The sequence below is a fragment of the Astyanax mexicanus genome, chromosome 9 (genome assembly GCF_023375975.1).
Source record: "Astyanax mexicanus isolate ESR-SI-001 chromosome 9, AstMex3_surface, whole genome shotgun sequence".
NCBI classification, from domain to species: domain Eukaryota; kingdom Metazoa; phylum Chordata; class Actinopteri; order Characiformes; family Acestrorhamphidae; genus Astyanax; species Astyanax mexicanus.
In genome coordinates this window covers 26,279,581-26,305,646 of record NC_064416.1, presented here as the reverse complement: position 1 = coordinate 26,305,646, position 26,066 = coordinate 26,279,581, and the positions used below count along the sequence as shown (strand labels likewise).

The 26,066-nt window shown below is 37.5% G+C and overlaps 1 protein-coding gene across 3 annotated transcripts in view; it reads right to left on the bottom strand.

Annotated features, from left to right (window-relative positions):
* Window positions 1-26,066, bottom strand: part of gnao1a (guanine nucleotide binding protein (G protein), alpha activating activity polypeptide O, a) — a 113,597-nt gene that overhangs the window by 77,196 nt on the left and 10,335 nt on the right. For all 3 annotated transcript variants that reach the window (XM_022679723.2, XM_022679724.2, XM_022679722.2), the window contains exon 3: window positions 6,739-6,880. In XM_022679723.2, coding sequence (XP_022535444.1) covers window positions 6,739-6,880 — 142 coding nt within the window. The remainder of the gene's footprint in view (window positions 1-6,738; window positions 6,881-26,066) is intronic.

Genomic DNA, 26,066 nt, shown 5'->3' with positions numbered 1-26,066 from the left:
GGCACACGCTCAGAATTATTCATGTAATTTGGAGCTTCTCACAAGATCTTGCTCTACCACCCTCATTTCCCACTCGTACGCACAGAGAGGCCTACCTACAGTATAATCTAATTTCTTCCTTCTATTTTAAGGTTTTTTTTTGCATCTCATTTGCATTCGGTTAGTGAGCAGACTGGTCATTCCCAGATGGGGGATTGGGGAGAATTTGGGAGCGCTGGCTCTACGCTTCAATAGGACTCGGGGGCTGGAGCGGCAAAATCCATCTGGAGAGGCCTGTGTGCCAGGTGCTGGGCAGACAGCCCTCCACCCACCCACACCAGCATGGTATGTCCACTTCCAGCCACTTGAGTCACAGTGCACTAGCACCCAGCTAAGCTAAGCAACCTCCTGCATGAGCTGACAAATGGGCTGATGGGAGGAAGGTCCAAGGTTAAACTAGGACTTAAAAAAAAAAAAAATATTTGCTAACATTGGCTAATTCTGTTAGCATTCCCACATTTAGTGTGGAATGTTGGAAGAGGGGCAGGAGAAGGGGAGGGACAGATTAGCCTGATGTGCAACCAATTAGAGATGCATAATAAGGACAAAAATGTGATGTGGCATAAGTATGTTAAATATCTCGATATTGAAGTAAAACATGATAAATTACTAAAATCCTACATTAGTTGAAGCTCCAGTTCGGTTTTTCAACACTTGATCTGGCTTGGCTGCACACATTTTTCCCCAGACTAAGATATAGTGTGGTCTGTGCATTCACTATGGGCTGGCTTCACATGTATTGGAGGAGGCATGTGCTTGTCTTTACCCTCTAAGCATTACTATGTGTGGGTTGGGTATTGCCCGAAACATGCAAAAATAAACAAAGTTAAATCTCTTATTGTTTTTTTCTGTTATGAGGATATTGAAGGGTTAAAACCAAAAAAAGAATCCTTAATTTCTATCTTTATGTGCATCAATTACTGGAGGGAGCAGCAGATGCGCTTAAACTGGGCCTACTCGAGGAAGGGCAATAGAACACAATCGTCATTCTGGTCACACATACACACTCACACAAACACACACACACACACACACACACACACACACACCACTGCCGGTCACATGAGAGGGACAGTCCGTCGAGCTTGTTCCACTCTGTACTGGTGACATCGCCCTTGGACACAGACTTGCGGAATGTGGGGATAGAGGGGCAAAACAACAAGTCGCTATAGCAACAGGCTAGGACTGGCGGGCAGAAAGAAGAGGGTTCGGACCAGAGAGGCAGACATGAGATTAAGTCTGTAAAGGAGTAAAAGTCCTGGCGAGGGAGGAGGGTGGACGAGAGAGCATATTTTATATATATCCACTTTGTAGTTGTATAATTACAGACTGTGGTCCATCTGTTTCTCTGCATACTTTGTTGGATGCTGAGAATATGGCAATATGAAAGAAGAAAATGAAGCCATTATTGTATATAAAGTATAAAGTTAAGCAGAAGGCAAGGGAATAGGGTGCTCGATTTTCTCAGCTCCACTGACCATATAGGAGCTAATTTATAGTTCCATAAATACAGACTGTAGTCCTTCTGAATACCTTGTTCTTCTTCAATGCTCAGGACCCCAGAGGACCACCACCACAGAGCAGGGTTTAATTGGGTGGTGGGTCATTTTTAAAACTGCGGTGACACTGGCATGGTGGTGGTGTGTATTTAATGTGTGTTGGGATGGTATGGGTGATTGGATCAAACACAGCAGTGCTGCTGGAGTTTTTAAACACCTCAGTATCTCTGCTGGACTGGTAATAGTCCACCAAACCAGAAAAATCCAGCCAAAAGCTTCCCGCGGTCAGCGTCCTTTGATCACTCCCTTCAAATATACAAGTATTTACTAGTCTTTTAATTGACACCACTAATATAAATATAATTGCATTTTACATTTATTCAATTCATTATTTTATTTACGTTTAAATATCCACTATAAAGACTTGTGCCTTGAGAAGAACAAGTGTGATTAATGGCAGTTCATTACAGAATATCGTTGTGCTTAATCGGATTAAATTTTTTCACCGATTGACACCACTACTTTATATACAATAATGACTGGATGAGATATAGCAGTGCTGCTGGAGTTTTTAACACTCATCCACTGTACTAGCACAACACACGTTTACAATAACACACCACCACCATGACAGTGGAACTACAGTGCTGAGAGTGATCCCAAATCACCCAAATAATACTGTACCTGTAAGTAGGATCACAACCTATGTAGGTGGTCTACAGACTGCAGTCTGTAATTACAAAATTACAAAGTGCTCCTATATATGATTTACGGTCAAGTAAATTAAAATCCCCTTATTCCTTTACTTAACTTCCATCTGCTTAACCTTGTATACAACAATGACTATAATTGTTTTACATGCACATGCTGAGAGTGAGAGCAAAATCAAGAGAGATGAACAAGATGGACCGGGCTGTGGAGAGCAGCAGCTCTTGTGAAAGCTTCACACCTGATTAAAGAGGTGTAGGTCACTAAAGCTAGAGGCAATGGGGCTCCAAAAAAAGAAAAAAGAAGAAGAAGAAGAAGAAGAAGAAGAAGAGAACAAAAAAGGGTTCAGTATCAGCACAGACACAGACAGGTTCTACCTCCTGTGGTGGAACAATGGCGTCAAAACTCAGACCACAGCTTTAACAGACTTCAAACACATCTCTGTGTGAATTCATGAGTGAAATCTTGCAGATCTAACATCTGGCAAGAGGCCTCACTTGCTCACACTGCAGAGTCCTTTAGGAACCTTCCAGAAAGACTGAACTATCAGAACTAGAGAGAAACTGGAGCAGGAGGGCAGAATATTTTGAACAGTGCTTGGGGTTAAATAGCTTTTGATTAATGGCTACTTCTTCCCAAATGAAGATGCCATGAACACACTCTAGGAGCTGCAGAGTGGGTGATTAATTATAACTCTCTCTGCCAGGTGTTGCTGTATACTGCTAATGTCTTGGGTGTCTGAGAATTATATGTAAGGCAAAATTTATTGGAAGCAAGCAGAAAAATATCTTAATTGGATGCATTTAATATTTAGCCATTTCAGTTATTTGAATAACTTACAAAATGCAAAAAAGTACTCTCAGTGTTTGACTGGATAAGTGGCAAGATCGATTAATTATGAACATTGTGTTATTTAGGGATGTGATACATATAAAATGTAAAAAAATAAAAAATAATCCACGATTTGAGCTGAACAGAGCAACCACCTAGGAAACCATAGCAACACTCTGGCCAAACAATAGACTCAGCCTAGCCATTTAAACACCTAATCACACCTTTTATACTAATCACTAAATGTGACAATTATCTGGACTGTATCCTGATAGGATTTTAACTGCATACATTTACACATTTACAAATGCGTCTCAGATTTCTGTGTGGAAGGGATTATGCAAACCCAGTTATTTAGCCGTGCAGCCTCTTCCTGTGCTGTGCTAAAGATGGCTGCATCATCAAAATGAGCAAAAGGAAGTAAAAAGCTTGTGACACACATACTGGTAAGAAAAACACAGTTTAGACTGATGAACTCAGCAGTAATGTACTACAGGAAGTGGAGTTTCAGTAGTTCTGGGAGTTCTGTTTTTTATATTGACACTGCTATAAAATATGTACAAACATTTAAATTGTCCAAATAGAATTTGTTTTATTATTATTTACTATGAAAATTTTGGAGTGTTTTATAAATAATTGTTTATGTTTACTGTTTAGATGCATGTAGTAAATACTCTCTGAGTCTGGGAAAGTTATTGTTCTTTACAAAAAAACTTTACATATTTTATTTTTAACTGCACCTTAACATTTATTCCGTAGTGATAACATACTTTTGAAGTTAGTAATATACAGCTCTGGAAAAAAAAACTTATCTTTGCATTATTTGAGGTCTGAAAGCTCTGCATCTTTTTTGTTATTTCAGCCATTTCTCATTTTCTGAAAATAAATGCTCTAAATGCTCTAAAACAATAATGTTCATCTTACTCAAACATATACCTATAAATAGCTAAATCAGAGAAACTGATTTAGAAACTGAAGTGTAAATATATTTTTTTCATATTCTTATTGCAAAAATGCCCTGAAATATTGTGATATTGTTTTAGGACCATATTTCTCACCCCTTAATTGAACACAATTATACTAGGATTGTGTATTGGCAAGAAGGTGTCGATATGATATGCATCACAATACAGCCCTTATGATTCAATATATCATTATTATGTTCTATTGTGATACTTTAAGCAAGGTGATGTATTGATGTTCAAATCAAATTTGAGAAACAAAATGGTTTTAGTATAAAACACACTATTATATTTATAAAACCTGAATAAAAGAACATTTTTCACAGTGGGATCTAATCTTTACAATACTGTGTTTATAAAATTGATATAGTACTGCCAAACAAAATATTACCACCCTAAATAAGATAGATGTTCACAAGGAAGTCAGCTAACAAATCTGGTTTCTTTTAACCAATAGTACTACTTACTAGCAAGAAAAGTATTATACAGTGTTTCTATAGACAAACGCACAGTCACTGCTGTGATACATATGTTTAAACTATTCCTTTTTTAATGACTGACATTATCAAAGCACAGAATATGCAGCCATAAAAAGATTTAGGCACGTTCCAATTATAGACGACACAAATAATGAGTTTGGACTCAAAGTGCTCTTTCATTGATAACTGTACAATGCTTGGTTTTGCTTGCTCGTCGTGGCCTAAATTCACACTAACACACATACTGATGCATTCCTCCTCCCAACTACGATAGGCACAAACACTCCAACTATGCTGCTGCTATCTGTCACCTCAATGTGTTCTGTACAGAGTTCTGGAGGCCATCATTTCTCGGCTAGTCCAGCTTCCCGGGAAGTAACGCAATCCGGAACGAGGAGCCTCTCTCCTTTAGTCCTTCCTGAGAAAAATATCTCTCAGTCGATAGCCACAAGGTATTTCAGATACCTATTTTCTCTGATTGATGGCATTGGGATGATTAAAATAAATCGCCACTTCCTGTCCTGGTCAAACGAGGGCTCAGACACTTGGCTTGGAAGTTCTCAAATGAAGGAATCCTGAGAACAGGAGTTCTGCCCAGAAACAGTTTAATCAATGCTGGATGCAACAGTCCACAAATAGGCATGTGGCCTTTGATCTACGTCCTTTCGACCTTATTTGGACCAGTAGGAACAGAGCATGCAGATAGGAGGTGTGTGTTCCATCTTAGGAGTCAAATGACATACAGTAATTGTGCAGTGTCATCCAGTGCATCATCCTCATAGTACCGTCCTCACTGTGAGACCTTCAGCAGATCATATCTTCAGCACATCCAGACAGTAATCCTTTAATGGCTGTGAGGAATTCTGCACAGCCACCTCATGGGCAGTCAAGCATGAGTGGTTCCCATTGTAAGATTATGTTATGTAGTATAGGAATTCCATGGAACTCCATAAAAATAAAGATGAAAAGAAAGAAAAAAAAAAGTTTTGAGGTCTGCACAGGCTTGATAATACCCTGATGTGCCAGCTTCAACCATAAATCATGCCTGTGCTTGTGCCTGTTCCTGCCAAGCCTAGTATTATTGTTATTTGAGATATAGTCCTTGACTGCATCCACCTGCATCTTATCCGTACTTGTGGAATACACCATGCCCATGCAAGCCAACAGGGCAGGATAAGCTTCTGAACCTTCCCTAAACAAATCTCAACAAAACAAAACAGTAGATAGAAGTAAATGTTTTGCAGCAAAATTACAGAAGAACTGCCCTTTCATGCTTCTGGATTCCCTCTACGGACAATTAGTGGAGTGTATGCTTTGAGTAAAATCTAATGGAGACACTTTTCACATGCCTTTCACATGCTGAGAGATACAGAACCGTTCTTGAAAGTGAAAGAAGCATGTGGCGTAGGGTGTTATAGTGTAATATCACATGAATTGGACACTGGTTAAGCAGCATTACACTGTTTATGTGAGTGTTTGTTTTTTTTTCGCTTCACCAGAGTTATACAGTGCAGTTTCTGGCGTGCCCATGTCGATAATGTCAATAATAATTTATGTATTCAGGTCATCTGCTCCCTCCTTCATTCATACCCCCTGGACCGGTTACCAGCCTAAAAATACCTCTAGGACTAGACCATTGGTTCGCCAGAAAGTCAGCCAAAATATAACAAAGCCAGATTCAAAGTTAAAACTATTCCATTTAAAAAAATTAAGCTAAATGTATTACACAAGCTGTTTACTGGAAGTATTTACTGTATGCATTGGATGATTAGCACATTTTGCCTGCCTGCAGGTACAAAGAAGCCAATATTCATATTGTCCAATCATATAGCACCAACCTCTTTTTGCAGGCCATGAGAAACCTGCGGGTGGGTAAACCTGGCTTGTGCAGACCTCAATACTTTTAATTTATTTTTAAGCACATAGCAAAAAAAAAAAAAACAACATGTCACCCTCTCCATTATGATGCACAAACTCACACAATTTTAACATATACAAACAGGTGAATGTGACAGTTAAAGGAATGATATCTGAGGAATATCTGTCATATCTGGAATATTAATACAGACAGGTCAAATGTATTTTGTATATTTGCTGCTGTAATTTACATGGTGCTTTCCCCCTCCCCCCCTTCAGTTTTCCACTTCCCTATACAGAAATATTTTGCATGGTGCTTGTGTGTGTTTGATTGTGTGGAAGTATTAGCTCTAGTTCACTTACTTTGCGCTCCTTGTCCCCGTACTCCAGGCCGAGGGTGTCCATAGCACGGACGATGGCAGCCAGGGACTGGATGGTGTTGCTGTAGACCACAGGCTTGTACTGCTTCACGTCATCTCCAGAGAAGCCATCCTCGTGAATAATCCTAAGAAGAAACACATAGAATTAGAGGTGTAAAAATATACGGATGCACATAGGTATTGAAAAATTATACATTGCTATGATGTAATGATTCTCAAAAACAAAACATTGAACGCTGAAGGTGTGACACAATGTAAAGTAGTCAGTGTATTACAGTGTAAATTCCCTGTGCCCTTAAAATAACTTTACACACAGTTATTAACTGTCTAAACTACTGGTAAACAAAACTGAGTATACCCCTAAGTAAAACTTAGCCATCTTTCCTACCCATTGTCATGTGACTTTGTGTTACAAGGTCTCAGGTGTGAATATGAAGCAGGTGCGCTAAACAGTTATTTTTTTATTTTTCTAATATTATCAACATATACAAATGCTTAACTTTTCAGACTGCAGAAAAAATCTTGTTATAAAGTTGCACGTTACAAGGTCTCTAAATAATAATAAATGCACATGCAGAGTACATTGTTCTGTTTGAAACAAATCTCTCAAACAAAAAAAAATAAAATAAAATAAAAAAGAAACCACAATATACTGCATTGTTTACAATATTAAAAAAAAAATCACAACATATTTAACCTTTACCCTGTATCATGATATGTATTTTATCAAGTGGTCCCGACACATGCTCCAAAATATTCGGAATATATTAAACCTACGTGGATTTATTAGCTGGACAATATATCAATATTAATTGCATGATGATACATTTTCTTATTGCATGGACAATACGCATATTGCAGTATCATCAGTATTTAAAGAACACTTAACCAACTGTACATTTCATTACAGAGAGGACAAAAAAAATCATGATTTTCTGGATAGTAAAAGTAAAAAAAATAAAAAAAATTAGAAGCACTGAATGCACCATGCATTAAAGAGCATTTAAAAAGCAGAATCTGCAACTGCTGATGCATTTTTTCTGTGAGTCAAGATATTATAAATACTGTGTATTGTAAAAAAGGCTTTAAATACTGTGATAACATTTATACCATATCGTCATCAGTATGTGATTACATACACAAAGGGTCATGGCTTTTGTCCAGCTCATTTCAATGTCGGAATTATCAACTGAATTAAAAAAGAAAAAATGTCATATAGGTTTTTGCCATACTGTCCAGTCTTAGAATAGATAGTATTTTTTAAACAGAGTATATATAAAGTAAATACATACATATGATTTGATTGCATATTCTTTTCTCTATAGCTGTGTATTTTACCAATATTTCTAATTTCCTGTAAATGCAGCAGCTTCTGGTTTATATGCATGTGACTGCATGTGTATGTGTGTGTGTGTGTGCGTGTGAACTAGGCGAGAGATCAGAGATTCTCTACACACTCTTACATCAGTGCCAAATGCCACACAGAAGGCAGATGCAGAAACAATGCCCCACTGAAACGCTCACTCCAGGCCACAACACTCTCTCACACTCACCAGCCAACAGATTCACAGGGACCGGCTCACACAACTCTGCACCACTGCACCAACTGACACACTCCAAAACGCATTACACCCAGCCTCAGCAGAGAAGGAATACGCCCTGAAGGAAAAAGTAGTACCTAGCAGCTGCTTTACTCTGCAACACAGTTTGTACCACTCGCCCAGGCTCCTAGAACAGATGTGGAACATTGGCTAATACTAACCATTAGGATCAGGATCAAGAAATCATCAACCGTTATCAAGACTTTCGATCTCAAGGCCAAGGAATGTGTGTGTGCAGGCATGCATTCCTACTGTGAAGCAATCCAAACAAATAAAGAGAAGGTTGAGAGGTCTCCATCCCTAAAGCTACCCGTTATTGAAGAAATATCTGAAGGTATTGAGACAAAATGAGAAAAATGAAAGAAAGAAATGAGGGCAAGATCTTACCCTTTATCTCTTGTGACCTTTTATAAAAAATCCTTGCATTAAAATTCCACGTGTTTTTTAATATGCTGTGGCTCAAAGGGCTCTGTATTAGCAAGATTCTAGCGATATGATGAGAGTCATGATATGGAGTTATGGGTCAATTTATTGTGATATACTATGATACTCCAAATAAATAGACATTGTGTTTTTTTATCATCAAATTATACTATTATATTATTTCGAGAATACACTTCTGCAAACAAAATGAAAATGACATTTTATTATTGCATACAATATGATATGGCACACCTCTAACTGAGATATTTAAAAAAAAAATACAAAAAAATGATCAGATTTGTAACAGAAGTCAATGAGCCAGAATGTCATGATACTAATAAAGCACTCCAAATAGATCTAAAAAGATGACTTTTTATGCAATCAGAACAGTGAGAGCTACAGCCATCTAGCAGTTTAAAATCGAGTATCAATACAATACTGAAAATAGGGGCGCAAGAAAACAGACATATCAAAATATTACAATATTTAGATTCGCACCACTGCATTGATTCTCAAAAACACAGTGCCAAATTTCAATGAATGATTTACATCCAAAGATTTGATCTAATTGACTTTTGTTCATTTAGAACCAAATTTCCAGCCAGATATGTCTTAAAATTTCCAATGTTTTGATTGAAACAACAGTAAACATTTATTTTCTTTGGATTTCATGTATTTGATGGTGTGTTTTTATAGTATTATACTAAATGATATTATATTAAAATTGCTATATTTCATCTTGCCAATAGACTGTCCTTCAAAAAAGCATATCATAATACTTTGATAAATTACAAATCTCCCCTTAAAAGAACCCTCCACCCACCCTCCCATTCACTGGTATTGGGCATTAAATTGTAACAAAAACGTAGACCATTATAGAACAGGTGACTGAATGATTTCAAATGAATGACTGAATCATAAATAAGCACATGCATGTATGCCTGTCTAACTGTTTTGCTGGACAATATATTACCATATGTATAATTGCTATTAATGATAGTATTGTCATTTTAAAACCATTTTATACCACTAATGTAATGATAACATATGTTTAAATGGTTTCTGAATATTCCTAGTAAAACATAACATGCAATACCGAAATAGAGTTGCAATTAATTATTTTTGCCAAGTTCTCCTTCTCTAAAAATGATAGAAAGAGCAGAACATAAAATGTAAAAGGCATTTAAAAGTCTAGATGTTGTTTACGTGTGAAAAGCACTGATATTTATTGAGTAAATATGTAATCTGTTTGGGCACTTTTAGAGGCACAGACTGAAGTTGAGTGTAAACTGTGTGAGTGAGCCATTTACCCATCTCCCATTGCGCTTCTGTTCACAGTACTTTGTGTAATGCGGTACTGTTACAAATTAACCATTAATGAACAATAACATTTGTAGTCGACAAATTTAAATAATCGACATTGTCGGTTATATCGACTAATCGTTGCAGCCCTATATCAAAATTCCTCATGTTATAGCCATATAATAATATAATATCCGTTATATCCATATAGTAATAAAATGATCATGTCAGGCCTACATGCATATATGTATATCTGTTTATCTTTACATGGGTATCACTTCTGTGGTTTCCTTTCTCACGCACTCTCTCAGATTCCGTAAATGTGGCACTCACCAACGAGAGTTTTGTCTGTCTATCATACACAGAATAATCTAGATCAACATGATTTTCTGCCTAATCTAGAACAACTATGGCTTCCAGAATAAAAAGAGGATAGGGAGTTTGAGGGAGGGGGTCTCCACTAGAACCCAATATCAAAAGGGCACAGCAGTGAAAAAAGGGCCAGAGGTAACGGATCTCCTTTTAACCTACTTACTTAATTGAGTTATGTCCGAAGGGCAGTGGGTGTTAGGAGCATTTAGATGTGTCGTCTGAACGAATCTGAGTGACTCACTCCCTGGTTGACTCCCTGGTAGTTTGCAGGTTTGACTCACACTGTCGTCACAGAGCCTCATAACAGCTCGTAATTCTCCTTCGCTTTAAGTCAGATCGCTCGTGGGGAACACAATTCCATTAAATCACTCAAACATGTGATTTAGCAAGATTGCCAGGCATGGCCCACGCGTTAACTCCTTCCTGCTTTGTCTCTGCTGAACCCCCTGGAGACTGCCGGCTTCCTTTTTCTCTACTGCAATGATTTACTTCCACATCAGGCCAGTGGTGGCACATATAGCCAGACAAGCAGATACTCCAGTCTCCATCAGAGGAAAGAACCTTAAAAGATCCGTGTTTATGAATGCAGCAGGGGATGCTTTACAAACCCAAGACTAGGACTGCACAATATATCAGTACAGCATCATCATCGCAATGTGTGCATGCACATTAGTTACACAGCAAGATAATCAATGTCGCATCAATCAAATCTACCAGAGGAAGTCTTTTTCTGCCTGGACCAATTTATTTGACTATTTTTTCATACACAGAGTGCATTATTTAATCTCATGGCATGTTGGATCATTGACTTCTAGAGAAATCAGTTAAAATCTTTTTTTTATATATATATATATACTGTATTTCACAAAGGAGAAAAATATCCGCATTTTTTCTCAATTTTGTGCAGCCATAGCCTAGACCACTCTACCCATCATAATTTGCCATTACACATGAACCAGGGCTCCAGACTACCATCATATCACCTTCCCAGTGACAGTAAAAACATCACACTGGATGAAATTAAAAACCCTTCCGGATGCTTTAGGGATGGGGAATTTGAGTGCAGTAAAACCAGTTATAATCACTTTTTAAGTGACCAACAGCTAGTTGAAAAATGATTGGGAGTTTTTCTATTACTTAGCATACAGTCTGTTAATGTATAAAGTTTTGAATTGCAAGAAAAAGGCAGTCAACTTGCTGGTAATGCTATCAGAGGAGGAGGGTCAATTTATGTTGAAAAGGAAAGGCCCTAAAGGTTTGCCAAGTCAGTCAACTGTGGAGCTTCAAAAGTGGCAACAGTAAAAGCAAGAGGTAAACTGAAAAACGAAACTGCGCGTCTACTTGGCGTTCTTGTGACTTGACCATAAACAGGCCAGTCACAATAACTATTTTGGGCTAATATATTTCTGTCACAAACATTAGCATTTTAAGATGATTTTATGCCATTAATAGAATGATAAAATAACCAATTTAAAGCACAACAAACTTTTAAAACATCATTAATTAAATTTAAGAAATTGGAATTGGACTGTAAAAAATGTGTTTAAATATATTAAATAGTTACAATCTGAATCCAATAAAACCTCTTTTTCTAAACCAAGTCAACAAACTCTTAACATTTTTATTAATGAGCTCGCCTTGCCAAGTTAGCATAATGAGCAATATCAGGGTCAGCTAAATTTACTAATGGTATGTACATATTGTCACAGTCAAGCAAAAACCATGTATCTCTATTTTTTTCCAATTCCTACTCTTCAGCTCTACTCAGAATAGATGATTTACCTGGGGTTTCTCCATGACTTTTACAAGGGCTGTAGAGGCGCAATACTTCTTGCAGCTTTAGGCTAGACATTGTGTAGTGTAGCAAATATCCCAAATACGACTTATTAATACGTTTTCATTTTTAAACTTAAGTTTTTATTACTAATCATTATTACTAAAATTGGGTTATAAAATGGTTATCACCACATTGACATGGGTAGGTAAACCGAGTAGTCACTCCCATCTCAGTCATTTATGCAAAGACTTCTCATCCCATGCAAATGGATTATAAATGTTAGATATCCTGTAGTACAATTCTCCCTAGATAAAATGAATCCTAGGGAATGATGTGAAATTAGAAGGTGTTCTTTACAATGTGTCTAAACTACATGATGAACAGAGCATCTTCTGTAAAGTTGATATTTGACAGCAAAGACATACTGTACTATAAATCCAATAATTTAATTATCATGACAGATCTAGGCAAAATCTCATCAGGCAAATCATGTGACTCTGTAGTGTCAAATTAATCACAGTAATGCCATTTTCACTAATTCTACACCACGCACAACGCACTGATAGAAATGTTTTCAGTGCAGATATTGTAAAGGGAAATTAAGCCTATTTTTCCTAATGTCTGCATAATTGAGGGGTTGCGATATAAATAAAGCGATTCAGAGAGATCTGAAATAGTGTAGAGCAAAGATTGCCTCAGAGCGGTGCTCACAGGAGGCAGGAGATACAAATAGGCAGTTTTATTTACTATCCACAACCACCATACAAATGTAGGTTGATTGTTTTTTACGTGTATATTGATAATGGTAAATTTACTAAAGAGGACTTTTATTAGGGGGCTGTTTTAACCAATACTGACCTAAAAATTTATTTTAGGCCAGAATCTTCTCCAATATCTTGTAATCAGGTGATCAGGTGAAGGCACTTGTAAACATGTATAATTTCCTGTTTAACTTTTAGGCTATGTCCACATTTTGAGCTTTACTATTCAAAACCAGCAAAAATTTGATCACATTTATAAAAGTGACCTGTACCTGTTACACTGACCAACCCTAATCAGTGCAGCCACAGTTTGTTAGCAACAGAGTTAAAGCAGGAGGGTTCACTGTTATCGGGAAGCATTGAGACACTCTGGCTTTCACACTTCTACAATAATCATCTGGTCATATGCATATCTGTCCATTTCACACCAAACCAATACTCTCTGCATGACTCTTACCCATTTCTTTACGAAAAAATGTGAAAACATCAGTGCAAGTCCCCGTTCAGCCTGTTTAGTTTGAACAAACTAAAGAAATCCATTTTAGGGTTTTTTAGTGAAGTCACCACCACGCTAAAAAGAACCCTTTTAGGCAGAGTGGATCAGCAACCTCCATTACCCACATACTACACAACCTACTCCACACAACCTGTCAAAACAAAGAGCCAAGATGGCGGCTCAAGAGCTGCCAGCATCTTCATTTCCTCACTCTGAGCCCAGAAACTCACAGAAGCTCCGACTCTCTAGAGTGACCGTTCAATTATTCAGAGGACAAAAATAGCTCATGAATGTTTAGGGTCTTCTGAAAGTCACAATATAAATAAGGCCTGGTTTCCTATTCCCGAGGGAGGAGAGGAGCATCGATCTGTTTTAAATACGAGACTCAAAGAAGTGCTTCACTGACAGGTTTATTTCCTGTCCTCTGCTCTCACATGCACACTCTTTAGCCACTAACCGACTGCCTGAGGGCACAGAACTGACCCAACACTGTAGAAAACCCAACACGAGCTGGCCTGTGCGCCTGTGTGGGTGTGTGTACAGCTATGTGTGGGTGTTGTTTTATGACTGATATTTGTGTGTGGGAGCTCGCAATGAGGGCCACAACACACAAGCACCTATATTTAGAGCTTTACTTCCTGAACACACCCCCTTATCATTCGTTTACAGATGACATTCAGGCCCTCATAGCTTTAAAATGTGCCACACTCTGCAGATCTGGTCAAAAAGGGTCACTCTATCGCTCTCTTTCTCTTTTTCTCTCGCCTTGTAGATGTGGAAATGAGTGAGATGTTCTGGTGGAACACAGATAAGTCAGCATATTAGGCAGAGGGTCTTAATACACACACGCAAATAAATATATTGTTGCTGGCATGCAAAAACTTTTCAAAATTTTACAGAAGAAACCTCTTCAGTGAAATTCAATGTGAAAAGATTTTATTCCAAATCATTTTGGAGCATTTATATTAGTACATTTATAATAAAATGATGAAACAGAATATAGAACACAGTTCTTATCAAACAAGGATTAAGCCTAATCTTAGATTAGATTTTTATTTGAGTGGAAAATGTCCATTTTAAAGTATTGTGTAGGACAAAACTAGACTTAATCCCTGTCTGGGATTAAAGAGCAACTCCACTGACTACTAAATACCCCTAATAATGAAACGAATATATAGAAAATGCTCTTTATTACTCTTTTAAAAGGGTGTAATTGCATTATTGTGCATTTTGGTAAAGCATATCAGTGTCTACAAATGACAGTAGTATTGTGCATCATAATATATTTATGGACAACATAAGGCCCACTAAAAACTGTAAATGCCAAAGTCCAATTATATTCACATTGGAAAAATATACATATACACAACGTTTTTGCATTAAACCAAGAAACATGAAATCATAGTCCTTACATCTTTTAAACTCTTTTTTTCCACCAGTAAAAAACGATTTTAAACATCTAGTTGATTTTAACACATATTTTAACAGCAAGTCTAACACATTGTCAGCCTTTTGTTTCACACATGCTAGCAGGCCATTTGGTAATTATCTGCTCCACAGCCCCAGCAAGCCATCACAAATTGGACAGCAGAGAAAAAAACAGCTATTAAAAATAAATAATTAAATAAAATCAAGGAATATGAAGGGAATCAAAAGGCCAAAAGCAGAGCAGACAAATATCCACAAAACACTAAGAACTAAAGCCTTGCGTTTGACCTGTAAATGACAAACCCACTAATTAACAGCTGTTGTCTAAGTACACAGAACATTCCCCACAACTGTATTAGTCACAGCGCTGTAGTTTGTTAGGTAAGCAACTAACAGCATTTTACGTCTCACTTGACCTTAAAATCTGGCTAAATAAAAGCAGGACAGTGAAAACGATGTTTAAAATCTTTAACAGTCTTATATGCAATTAAAGTGACTTATTTCATGACTTATGTTCTGCATCTTGAACTGAGATCTTTTTGGCACATCAGTTGGACAAAGAAACGATAGGAAATTAAATGTAATATACAGTACATTCATCTAGCATCTACTTTTCTATGACGTTACCTAATTATCCAGTCATATAGAAGCAGTGAATTGTATTAAAACACCTTCAAGTAATGTTCACTTCAATCACCAGAGTTAGGAATTAATCTCCTTTATTTTAAAAACGTGTTATGATTTAAGGTGCCAGATGGGCTGGTTTAAGCATTTCTAAACTGCTGATCTCCTGGGAATTTCAGCACAACAGTCTCTAGAGTTTACTGAGAATCACATAATAAAGGAAACAAGTGTATCCGCTACATATTATTTACAGCAGTGGCACACCACTGTAAAATTATTGCAGCAGCTGTATTATAGTTTTCTGAAAATGTCAAAAAATGCAAAGAGGGTTTTTCATTTGATACACCTGGTACTTTCACGTGCACTCAATCTGTGTAATAATCCACAATGCTACATTATCTGCATTCAGGAACTCCTTGCTGATTAGAGAAGCCAAGAAAGAATGGCCAGATTGCATTGTGATACAAGCCGACAGAAAGGATATAATAAATCAGAACCACTCTTTTATATGCACCAAAGAAAGAGTCTCAGAATGCATAACACATCCAACCTCAGAACATTTACCATAGACGAGATGAAGTCCTTTATATTTCACTTCTGTCAGCCATGAACAGCAAGCTGACGCTGCAGTGGGCATAGACTCACCAATGCTGGACAGTTGAAGATTGAAATAACGCATAGTATGGCCTGATGTACCTTCATTCCAATTAAGGCCCACAGATCACATGGTCAAAATTCTCACCAGCTGCATGAATACATGGATTTACCTCATGGATTGAGGGGTGTAATGATAAGGGGTTTACTGTTGCTGTCCATGTGCATCCCTTCATGGCCACAGTTTACCCATTTCCCAATAGCTACATTTAGCAAGATGCTACAGCATGTCACAAAGCAAAAAAGTCACCTCAAACTGTTTTTATATACAAGACAATGAGTGTAGTGTTTTTCAGTAGCCTTTCTATTCAAGTGCTATAGAAAAATCATGTCAACACAGAGCAGAATCTCAACAGATCCAATTCCATAAAGAACTGGGGCCGTTTTAGGAGCAAAAGGAAGCCCTACTTATTATTAGTATAACCTTGCCAATAAAAAGTTTGGCGAGTGTATGTGGAAATCTCTCAACTTCCACAGACTCAGCCAGAAGCCTCAACAGGACACAGGGCTGTTTTAGAGGCTACAGTAAAATCCAGCAGCTACTGTGGAAAAACTGCCAAGCGGGAACAGTCTGGGACTTTTCAAAGTCAGTGCATGCAGCAAATAAAAAATGCTAAGGTGCACATAAAAAGTGAGCGCTTTCTGTAATAATGTGAACACTTAATGCACTGTCTATCTCAATGTACATTACCTTTCTCAGCAATGTAGCAAGTCCATGAGGAACAAATATTTGTAACACAGCAATTCTCAAATCTGCAGCATATACAAATTTATACAATTAAATACATGCTTCTCCAAGTCAACCCTGACCCCAATTTCTCCACCAGTTTAACCCTTTAACTGCCCCTCAGATCCATCCATCTATTGACCAAAATTGTGCATGCCTTTTTTTTTTTAAAATGGGGTGGCACAAAAAGGGGAAAGGAGTCCATCCCTTTAACTCAATCTCGCAAAATCCACATGATATGAAGATCTAATTAAACCACACTGGCTGTAGCAAACAGTGTAACCTACAGACCAAGTTCAAGCCTAGGCCCCAAAAGGCCAAAAACAAGACCAATAAACATAATGGTCTGGTTTGCCTTTTAGTGCTGGGGTCTTCATTCAACATTTCCATGTTCTCCCTGTGCCTGCATGGACTTTTTTTTCTAAATATCCATTTTTCTCCCACAGTCCAAAAGCATGGATACCAGGTGAATTAGCTACTCTAAATTGTATGTGTTTGAATTTGTTTGTGTGCCTTAGTACCCAATGTAGTCCTCTGAGTGGGTGTTTTTTACACCATAAGGGGAGAAGGCCAGAGTAAATCACTGTGTCACTGAGGAAATCTTACTAAAATGAACAGGTGATAATACGAATAAATAGATTTTACCCACAACATGAATATCTAAGTCTGGTCTGGAATTTCTTAGCCCACAGCGTTTACTATAACGTACTGAACATTCACTCAAAATGTAGCAAAAATAACAAAATGCTAGATAATGTTCTGCTGGGCATAACACTACCATGAAATCCCTTTATGAAGATTATCAGTGTGCAGAGGGTAAATCAAGTTAATCTGCTGCCGAGTTCATAATCTGTGCACTGTAATCACAGTATAAACCAGATAAAACTCTACTTTTTTTTAAGGTTAAGACCAAGATTAGATTTTGGACCTGGGTTAGGTCACGTTTTCTCTTGAGTTAGGGTTTACACTAGGTCTAGAATGGCGCCATTGTGTTTTGGTGGTTTGCACACTTGCCGCTCAGCACTTTGGTCTTGGGTTCAAGACCCTATCTGGGAAGAGACTCCATGTTTTCCCTGTGCCTGTGTGAGTTTCCTCTGGGGACCTCCTTTTCCTCTCATAGTCTAAAACCATGGAAACCAGGTAAATTGACTAGTCTAAGAGGTACGAGTTTGAAATGAAATGTTTGAAATGGACCGGTTTCTAAAAGCCTTAGAACTGTTCAATGCAGGAGAACACTCGTTTTCTCCTTCACTCTCTTCGAAAAATTCTGTCTTCCCCTCGCCAACCAAGCCTCGCCGCAGTATGGCGGTGTGTGGGTGGTGGAAAGACATCATTACAGCTACCTCCAGTTCAGAGGGGCTTATTACCGAGCAACTCATTAAAGCGAGCATGCTCGAGAAAGGGGCCGAGAGATAGAGAGAGAGAGAGAGAGAGAGAGAGAGAGAGAGAGAAATCTCATCTTAACTCAGCAAGACTGTATTGTTCATGCATGAACACTTTCATTTCCCTCAGTTCTGAGTCGCTGGTCAGGGCTGGGCGTGTGTATGATGTGTTCATGTGTATGCGCCCAAGGGAAAAGGGAGCTGGCCACAGTCCGTCATCTCCTGCTGACAGTTATTACAGAAAGACGCACACAAAACACTCTGTGACCTGTATCCAGGGCCAGAAACACACACACACTTTCAATGTCACACATTCACACACTTATTTCCACATAGCACTGACACAAAGGTCCTGAAGCTCAGTTCTGCAGATTTGTGGATCCCAGAGGTTTCATGAATACCTAGAAACTTAAACAAGAGGCAAATGCAGGGTTCAAGGAGATTTATTATGTAGGAACACTAGAGTGAGAAGCTACAAAAAATATTTTTAATTCTTTTTTCAGTAGTTAGCAATGTCAGTGACATTAATAAATATATATATATATATATATATATATATATATATATATATACACACATACATACATACACACACTTTTTCTATTCTAGTTTACGCAAAATTAACACAATATATATATATATCTTTTATTATATTTAATTAATAAATAAACGCAATGTTTGCTCTTTTACTATTATACACTCTCCTCTCTACATTACATCACATTATTTAAGACATTTTTAATGACAATTGTCATGAAAACTCTAAATACTATAATAAAACTACTACAGCTATTTAAACTGTTTTTTATTCAAATATGCTGCACTTCAGCCAATTACACAGGACTAATTTCTCTTTCTGTAATAAACACTGACTTAATACACAATGTTTTCCACAATTTAATCACAATTTGATAAAATATCGTCATATAGTTCAGCTAGAACTAGGTTAATTGAATCAATCTGATTAATCAAATTACTGTTTTAATGCGGTTTTCAAAATAGAATAATAAAGATTGTACAACTTTACATACAGAAGCTGCAAAAAAGAATCTCAGTGCCTATGACAGAGAATTGCTCATATAAGTAAAGATTTCTCAGATTTTTCACAATATCGCCCAGCCCTAAGCTCTAAGAATACCCATACAGTAAGTCAGTTTTGACAGTCTATAGATAATTGAAACAATATAATCAAATCAGATGTTTTCTCATTTTTTCATTGCATTCATGTGACAGCTGCTAAATATGCATGTTGTTTCTGCAGCTCTGCAGTTCCAGTGCATCCTGGACCTAGAGAGTGCAAGGAACATGTGTGATAACATCACCAACTAACTGACTACTGATCAATAAGTAATTTGGTCATCAATTTTAGTTGACCACGTTGGTTAGTCCCTGTCGCCTGCAGGCAATAATTACCATTCCCAGCAAATAATACTCTTATGTTCCTATACTAAATATCCGGATAAAACTTTCTTTTGGAGGTTATTGCATGTAATAAGTAAACTGGTAGTGTCTTAAATACTTATTTTCTCCACTGTAATTATTGTCATCATATTTTTAGAAAGCAGAACTACCAATCATGTTTTTGTGAAAGTGAGGGGAATAGGATGGGAGAAAATATTTTTTATATTTTTCTCTCTTTTTATATATTTATCTCTCTCCCTTTATTTATATATACTCACCCCAACTTAGAAAAGGTAATACTTCCTTAATCAATGTGGTAATTAAATGATTAGGGTAAATCTGCGCTGAAGAATATTGGTTGTCATATTCTGTAAATCTGACTCCAAAAAATCCATAATTTCTGTTATTTGCTATTTTATGAGTATTTTAACCTCTTCAGTAACACAGATGTTGTGAAGTATCGTACAGAATTGGATTGCGATATATTGTGCATCAAAGAATCACAGTATTGTGATATCATCATTATTTGTATCATGATATGCCCTGTGATTCTCACCCCTAGACGGAAATCGCTCAATAGTCTAAATCCTGAAGAGAGTTTACGACAGTGAAAAAGATTAGGAACCCCAGAATGAAATAATAACACAAGGTCAAAGTTGCAATAGTACAAGTCTTTAAATCACAACAGAACTGTATGGTCTCCTAGGCAGAGCATAAAATTGCATCATAAAATCAGCAAACAACAGCATCAACCCTCATCTTATCATGAGGCCTCATTTCCATCCCTACGAGAAATGTTTATAATGGAATGTTTGTTCCAGCACTGCAGAGAATCTGGCAGGAGAGCCAAAGAGTTCACATCATTAGTTCAAATGTACAAACCCACACACTCCAGCCCAGTCTCACCAGATCCCTTATCTCTCCCCTGCGGGCATATGTCGTGGGTAAGAGCCCCCTTTGTCCCGACTGTGTGTTTGAGTGGCGCTCCTGTCATCACTCCCCCAGGATGAGGCCACTTATCCTGTCTTCTGCACCATCGGAACGTAAGCGCAGCGCTTCTATTTATAACCGAAACAATCACAACTCCACTTCCCCAATCTCCCTGACGCCTCGCGGGTCAGTCGCCCCCTCGCTCCCTCAGGACAGCATTCCCGCTCCTTCAGCGGTCACAGCCTGATGTGCACGTCACAGAAACTCACCGGCTTAAGCTTGGGCACATCAGTCTAACTGTTTTAATGACAAATCATATAAGAGCCCACACAAATCATACGAAAGCGAAAGTGTGTATGTTGTGTATTTTTTATTATTTCCTAGTTCACAAATACTTCAGTATTTCCAGTACAAAAAATCCAACTGAGAGCAGAATATGGTTTAAAAAACACCTGATGTAAGAAAGGGAAAAAAGTGATAAAACTGTAGGGAAAAAGCAATACATATGCCTATATCAAACATACAAATATAATTTAATTTGATGCCACTTCTGTAATCAATCTAGTGGGCTTGAAACACTAAACTGGCCAGGATGGACCAGCATACCAGAAATACACCGATATGCAATAATATAACAGGATATGGAACTGATAGCAGATCACGAAAATGAAACTAGGCTATCAATTTTAGATTCTGAAAAACTCCATACAGGAAGACTGGAAGAAGAGATATCGTAATTTAGGTGTATCAGATGGAAAATGACTCATCATTTAGAAATATACTGTCATAAAGTTATGATAAACAATATGACTGCAATTTAAAGATACAGTACAATGGCATACTATTCCAAATACACCCATTAATAAAGCAACCAAACTTTTATTCTTAAGAACATTTAGGTATTAAGATAGCACACATCAATACAATAAATTTAAATAAAACCACTGTTGTAAAAATATCCCTGCTAAAAAAAAACAAAGTAATGAATAAGGTCATGGCTGTATATTGTATGATAAGTCCATTATGTCATTGTTGGGACAGGCCTGCTGGTGAATAAATAAAAAAAATAGAATTTGTTTACATTTTTTTTTTTTTTATTGTTAAAATATCTTTGTTCAAGAGGATAACATAACTGTAGTAAAAATATTGTTAAATCAGTATAGTATACTAACTTTATTTGGAAACTCATAAATATCACCCTCTAAATATCACAGCATTGCAAGCCGGTCCTCAAACTGCAGGCATAAAAATAGCTTTTTAAATATTTATTTTTGAGAGTGATTTGACAAATTTAAGACACTGAGCTCTTCCATGGAACTTACTATATTCTGCTCAGTGATTCAATAAGCTTTCAGGATTCTGAAATGTGAATGAAGTAAAATAACTACTGTATCCAAATACTGCAGAATCTGATAATGAGACGCGAGCAGTGCTGTGGGAGGAGTGTGGTTCAGGACATGACCTTGTGAGGCTCGTGAGAAAGTCTCTCATCCTGAAGCAGAACAGTAAACTCAGTAAACCACACACATGCCGACACCACGTCAGTGTTACCAAAGTGCTGAGAATGATCCACCACCCAAATACTACCTGCTCTGTGGTGATCTATCCTGTGGGGTCTTGACTAGAAGAGAGAGTGAGAAGAGGATATTAAAGTATGCCAGAATAGGTCTACAATATTTTGATCCTATATAGACAGGTCCTATAGTGGCATTTAGCTGAGATCAACTAGTGATTTATTTGTGCTTGTTTTGAAAAGACAGCCATAAAATATTAAAATTACACATTAAACTGTGGCAATATAGTGCTTAAAATAATAAAAAGGAAAAGAAAAGATGGCTTTTGCTGCCATCTTGCCAGTGATTTTTGTCCTCTGTTTTGATTGTGCCTCTGGAAAATCTCAGTTTGAAGGGTCAAAAACGTCATCCTCCTCCAACAGGTCCACCCAGTAGCAGTACAGGCTTTAAGCTGAGAATTATCATCAACCCAATCACACATAAATAAACCTAATTAATTACATGCTTTGTGATGAATCATCTAAATTACTCACATGTATTACTTCTTGCTATGAAAGTATTTTAAATTTAAATTATAATTAATTTAGGCATTTAAACATTTATCTGGCATATTAGACAGATAAATTTGTCTTTCTCTACACTTTTCTCTCTGTCTCTCCCATTCCTTTTCTCACGATCCTCTCTCTTTTCTTTATGTTCTCCTTTTAAAATTATTGCAAATAAATCTTCTTTAGTGATTTTTACCAGGAACCTGGCAACACTGCAATTTAAACTGTGAAAGCAGTAATGTGTGGGGTGGAACACGAGGTCCACCTGACCAATCACAACTGCTGTTTTCTCCATCATGTAGTTACAAATCTGCGTCAGAAGAGCATCAAGAAAGCCGATCAATCAGCGTTAATTTGTTTAACGTGTTATTTTTTATTAAATTGACACATTCATTTGACAGCCCTAATACTGATGTCAAATGATGTCCAAACAATACTAATAAAAACTGAAAATTAGCGCATGCTGATTCTGCCCATTTCTAATCCTGCACCCCATATAACAATAATTAACCTTTCAAAACAATCATTCAATTATTTAATTGAAATTAGAGCATTCTTCATCTTTTATGCATTAAATCAATGAGACCTGCAAGACTAGGCTGTGCTACATAGATCTCAAACCATCTTCTTGACTGCAGCTTTATGCTCCACCCACCCAACAGAAACTCCATGGCCACGCCCACTTTTCCTCTCTTACAGTAAACCATCTCTGCCCCTCCCCCCCTGCTCATCCAGCTAGTATGTCATCCGCTAATTATGGCAGTCATTCTGATCTCCATGACAACAGAGCGAGAGAAGAGGGCGAAAGAGCGAAAGACTGAGTAGTGGGGGGTGGGGGGGATAGACAATAAATGGGCTGAGGCAGCACATCTTTAGCACTACCCACAAGCCTGCGTGAGGCAGCAGGTAGCGTCTGCTGCAGACCCGAGCCTCCATTACTTATCTACTGTACAGAGTTCACACGCCATTTCCAGTAAACGCAGTAAATGCAGTAAACCCAGTCAGCCGGCTTTTCCTGCTGGATGGTTCTCCAGTTGATAACTGTAACCCAGCAAAGCTGTTCTGAGTTTCGAGCTGCAGAAAGAGTGAAGTGAGGCTGGAGAAAGCAGAAGTGCTCCACCCTGTCCATCTGCGGCTTTCAAACAGAACAATGGCCTCGAGTTCACATCTGCAGTTGCGTTTTAATGAAAAGTAGCTTGTGTGGACTTTGAACACACAAGATCTCGATTGTAGGTGCATGCATGCGCATGTGTGTGTGCGCAGACACTGTATACGCACACGGGCATCCCCAGGGCCGAGGCCCGCCGGGATCCTGCTGACACATGGTCCAATTTAGCGTAACACATGCTCTCCAGGTAAAAGTAACTGACACACACACACAAAGCAAAACACAGTCACAACCGGCTGCAATTAATGCCCTTCAGACACCTCCACACAGCACTCCTACAGCATAATACCAGCTAACAGGTGCCGTCAACACCCAACGCAACCCTGTTATTTACACTCAGCAGTGCGGCAAACCAGCGCAGCAGTGTTTAAGCTTTTTTTCCTTTACTTACATTAACATACGCTATTTTGAGATGTTCGGTCAAAGCAGCTTACAAATAAAACATTTAGCACATCTGTACGGAACGTCAGAAAATACAATAAAGAGCAGACACATTTGAACATTTACCCCACATTTTAACACACATTTTTGGAATACACTAAAGTGGTGTGACAGACATCACATTACACTGCACCAACAGGTACCAAAAAATTATTAATATTAAGTAAAAATACTGAATATAAAATCAGATCATAAAAAATCATAACTGTAGTTTTATAATGCTTTATAATAATGCAATATTGCAAAATGTATGAAAACCCTTCAAAAAATTGTGTTCTGTATTTGTAATGTTTTAATGTAGTTAATTTTCTGTTTCCGACAAATATGCAGTTTGCTGCATCCCTAATGTTACAGGTCACAGTTAAGGACTGAAAAACAAAAAGTCTCATAACTAAAACAGATCACGTTGTTGAAAACATGCTGGACCATTTAATGATGCATCACCGTTTTTACATAAGCAAGAAATGTGACATGAAAACAATGAACTTTAGTTGATTTAGTCTATTTTAACACAATATACAAGTGCAAAGTAATTTCACACTTCCTTAATAGAATTTTGTGGGCCCTGACATGTAAAAAGAGACACTGAGAAATGCATGAATTCCAGCTGTTGGTCAAAATATCTCTATTATATTCATGCATTTCCAATAAATTAATTTCACAAATCTTTTCCTCCATCTTACTTATTAATTCGCACTTGTCAGCTGATTTAATTTTATGCTTCAATTTCAAGACCGTGGCACCCCAAAAACTACCTCAAGGTACTGTGTGTACATACAGGCTTTTTTAATCAACTATCTGTGCACTTTCAAAGTTCTCAGTGCCTCGTTTTAAATGTCAGGGAACTCGAAATTCTACCAATGACATGTGAAATGGTTTGTTTTTATTTTAAACTGTTAGACAGTTGTGTGAGGTGGGCTTATTGCTTATCAGTGTTAGCACAGAGTGTAAGGAGTCACAGAACCAGAGAAGCTTGGAAATTTAATTCAGTTCACTAGTCCTAATTACAACTGGCGATATGCCTCAGGCTTGATCTGCAAATCAAGGTCTGGGAGACAGTTACAAAAAACAAAAAAAACTTTATTTCTATTTTATAGAGCAACAAACCATACATAAAATATGCGTTACTTAAAAATGCTAATGTAATTTAACATAATACAGTATTAGCTCCTTCTTTTTCAGACATTGTTATTTAAATACCGTATGCTCAGGCATCACCCAACTAAATGCACACTAACTAAATCCGTTCAATTAATTTTTTGCTCAGATCGGTTTTGATCATCTTCACGTTCATAAATGTAAGAAGGCAAGTGATCTGTATCTGTCTGTAACATGAACAAACCTGTCACAAAAATAGCACACATGCGCTCTGTTTTTACAGTTCACCTTCATTAGTACTACTGGCTTATGAAGACAAACTAAGGATTTATGACCACATATTAAAAAAATTCTCAGATCTGTTTTGAATAGATCTGATCCGACATGTCCACAAACCTCTGAAAAATCTAATCTGTGTCACATTTAAGGCAAAACATCTGATTTAAATCACTTTAGTCCAGTAATGTGAACACAGTAGCCTGTAACTCAAACCCACCTCACACTTCGGATATCTCTTGAAGTAAGAATATAAGCAAACACTACAATAAATGTAAACACATTTAGAAAGACAAATCTATGTCAAGTCTTATTGGACAACCCAAAAAGGATCAGAGCACTGAAGGGACACAAGCATCTCCTCAGTAAAGCAGTGAGAGTGTGTGTG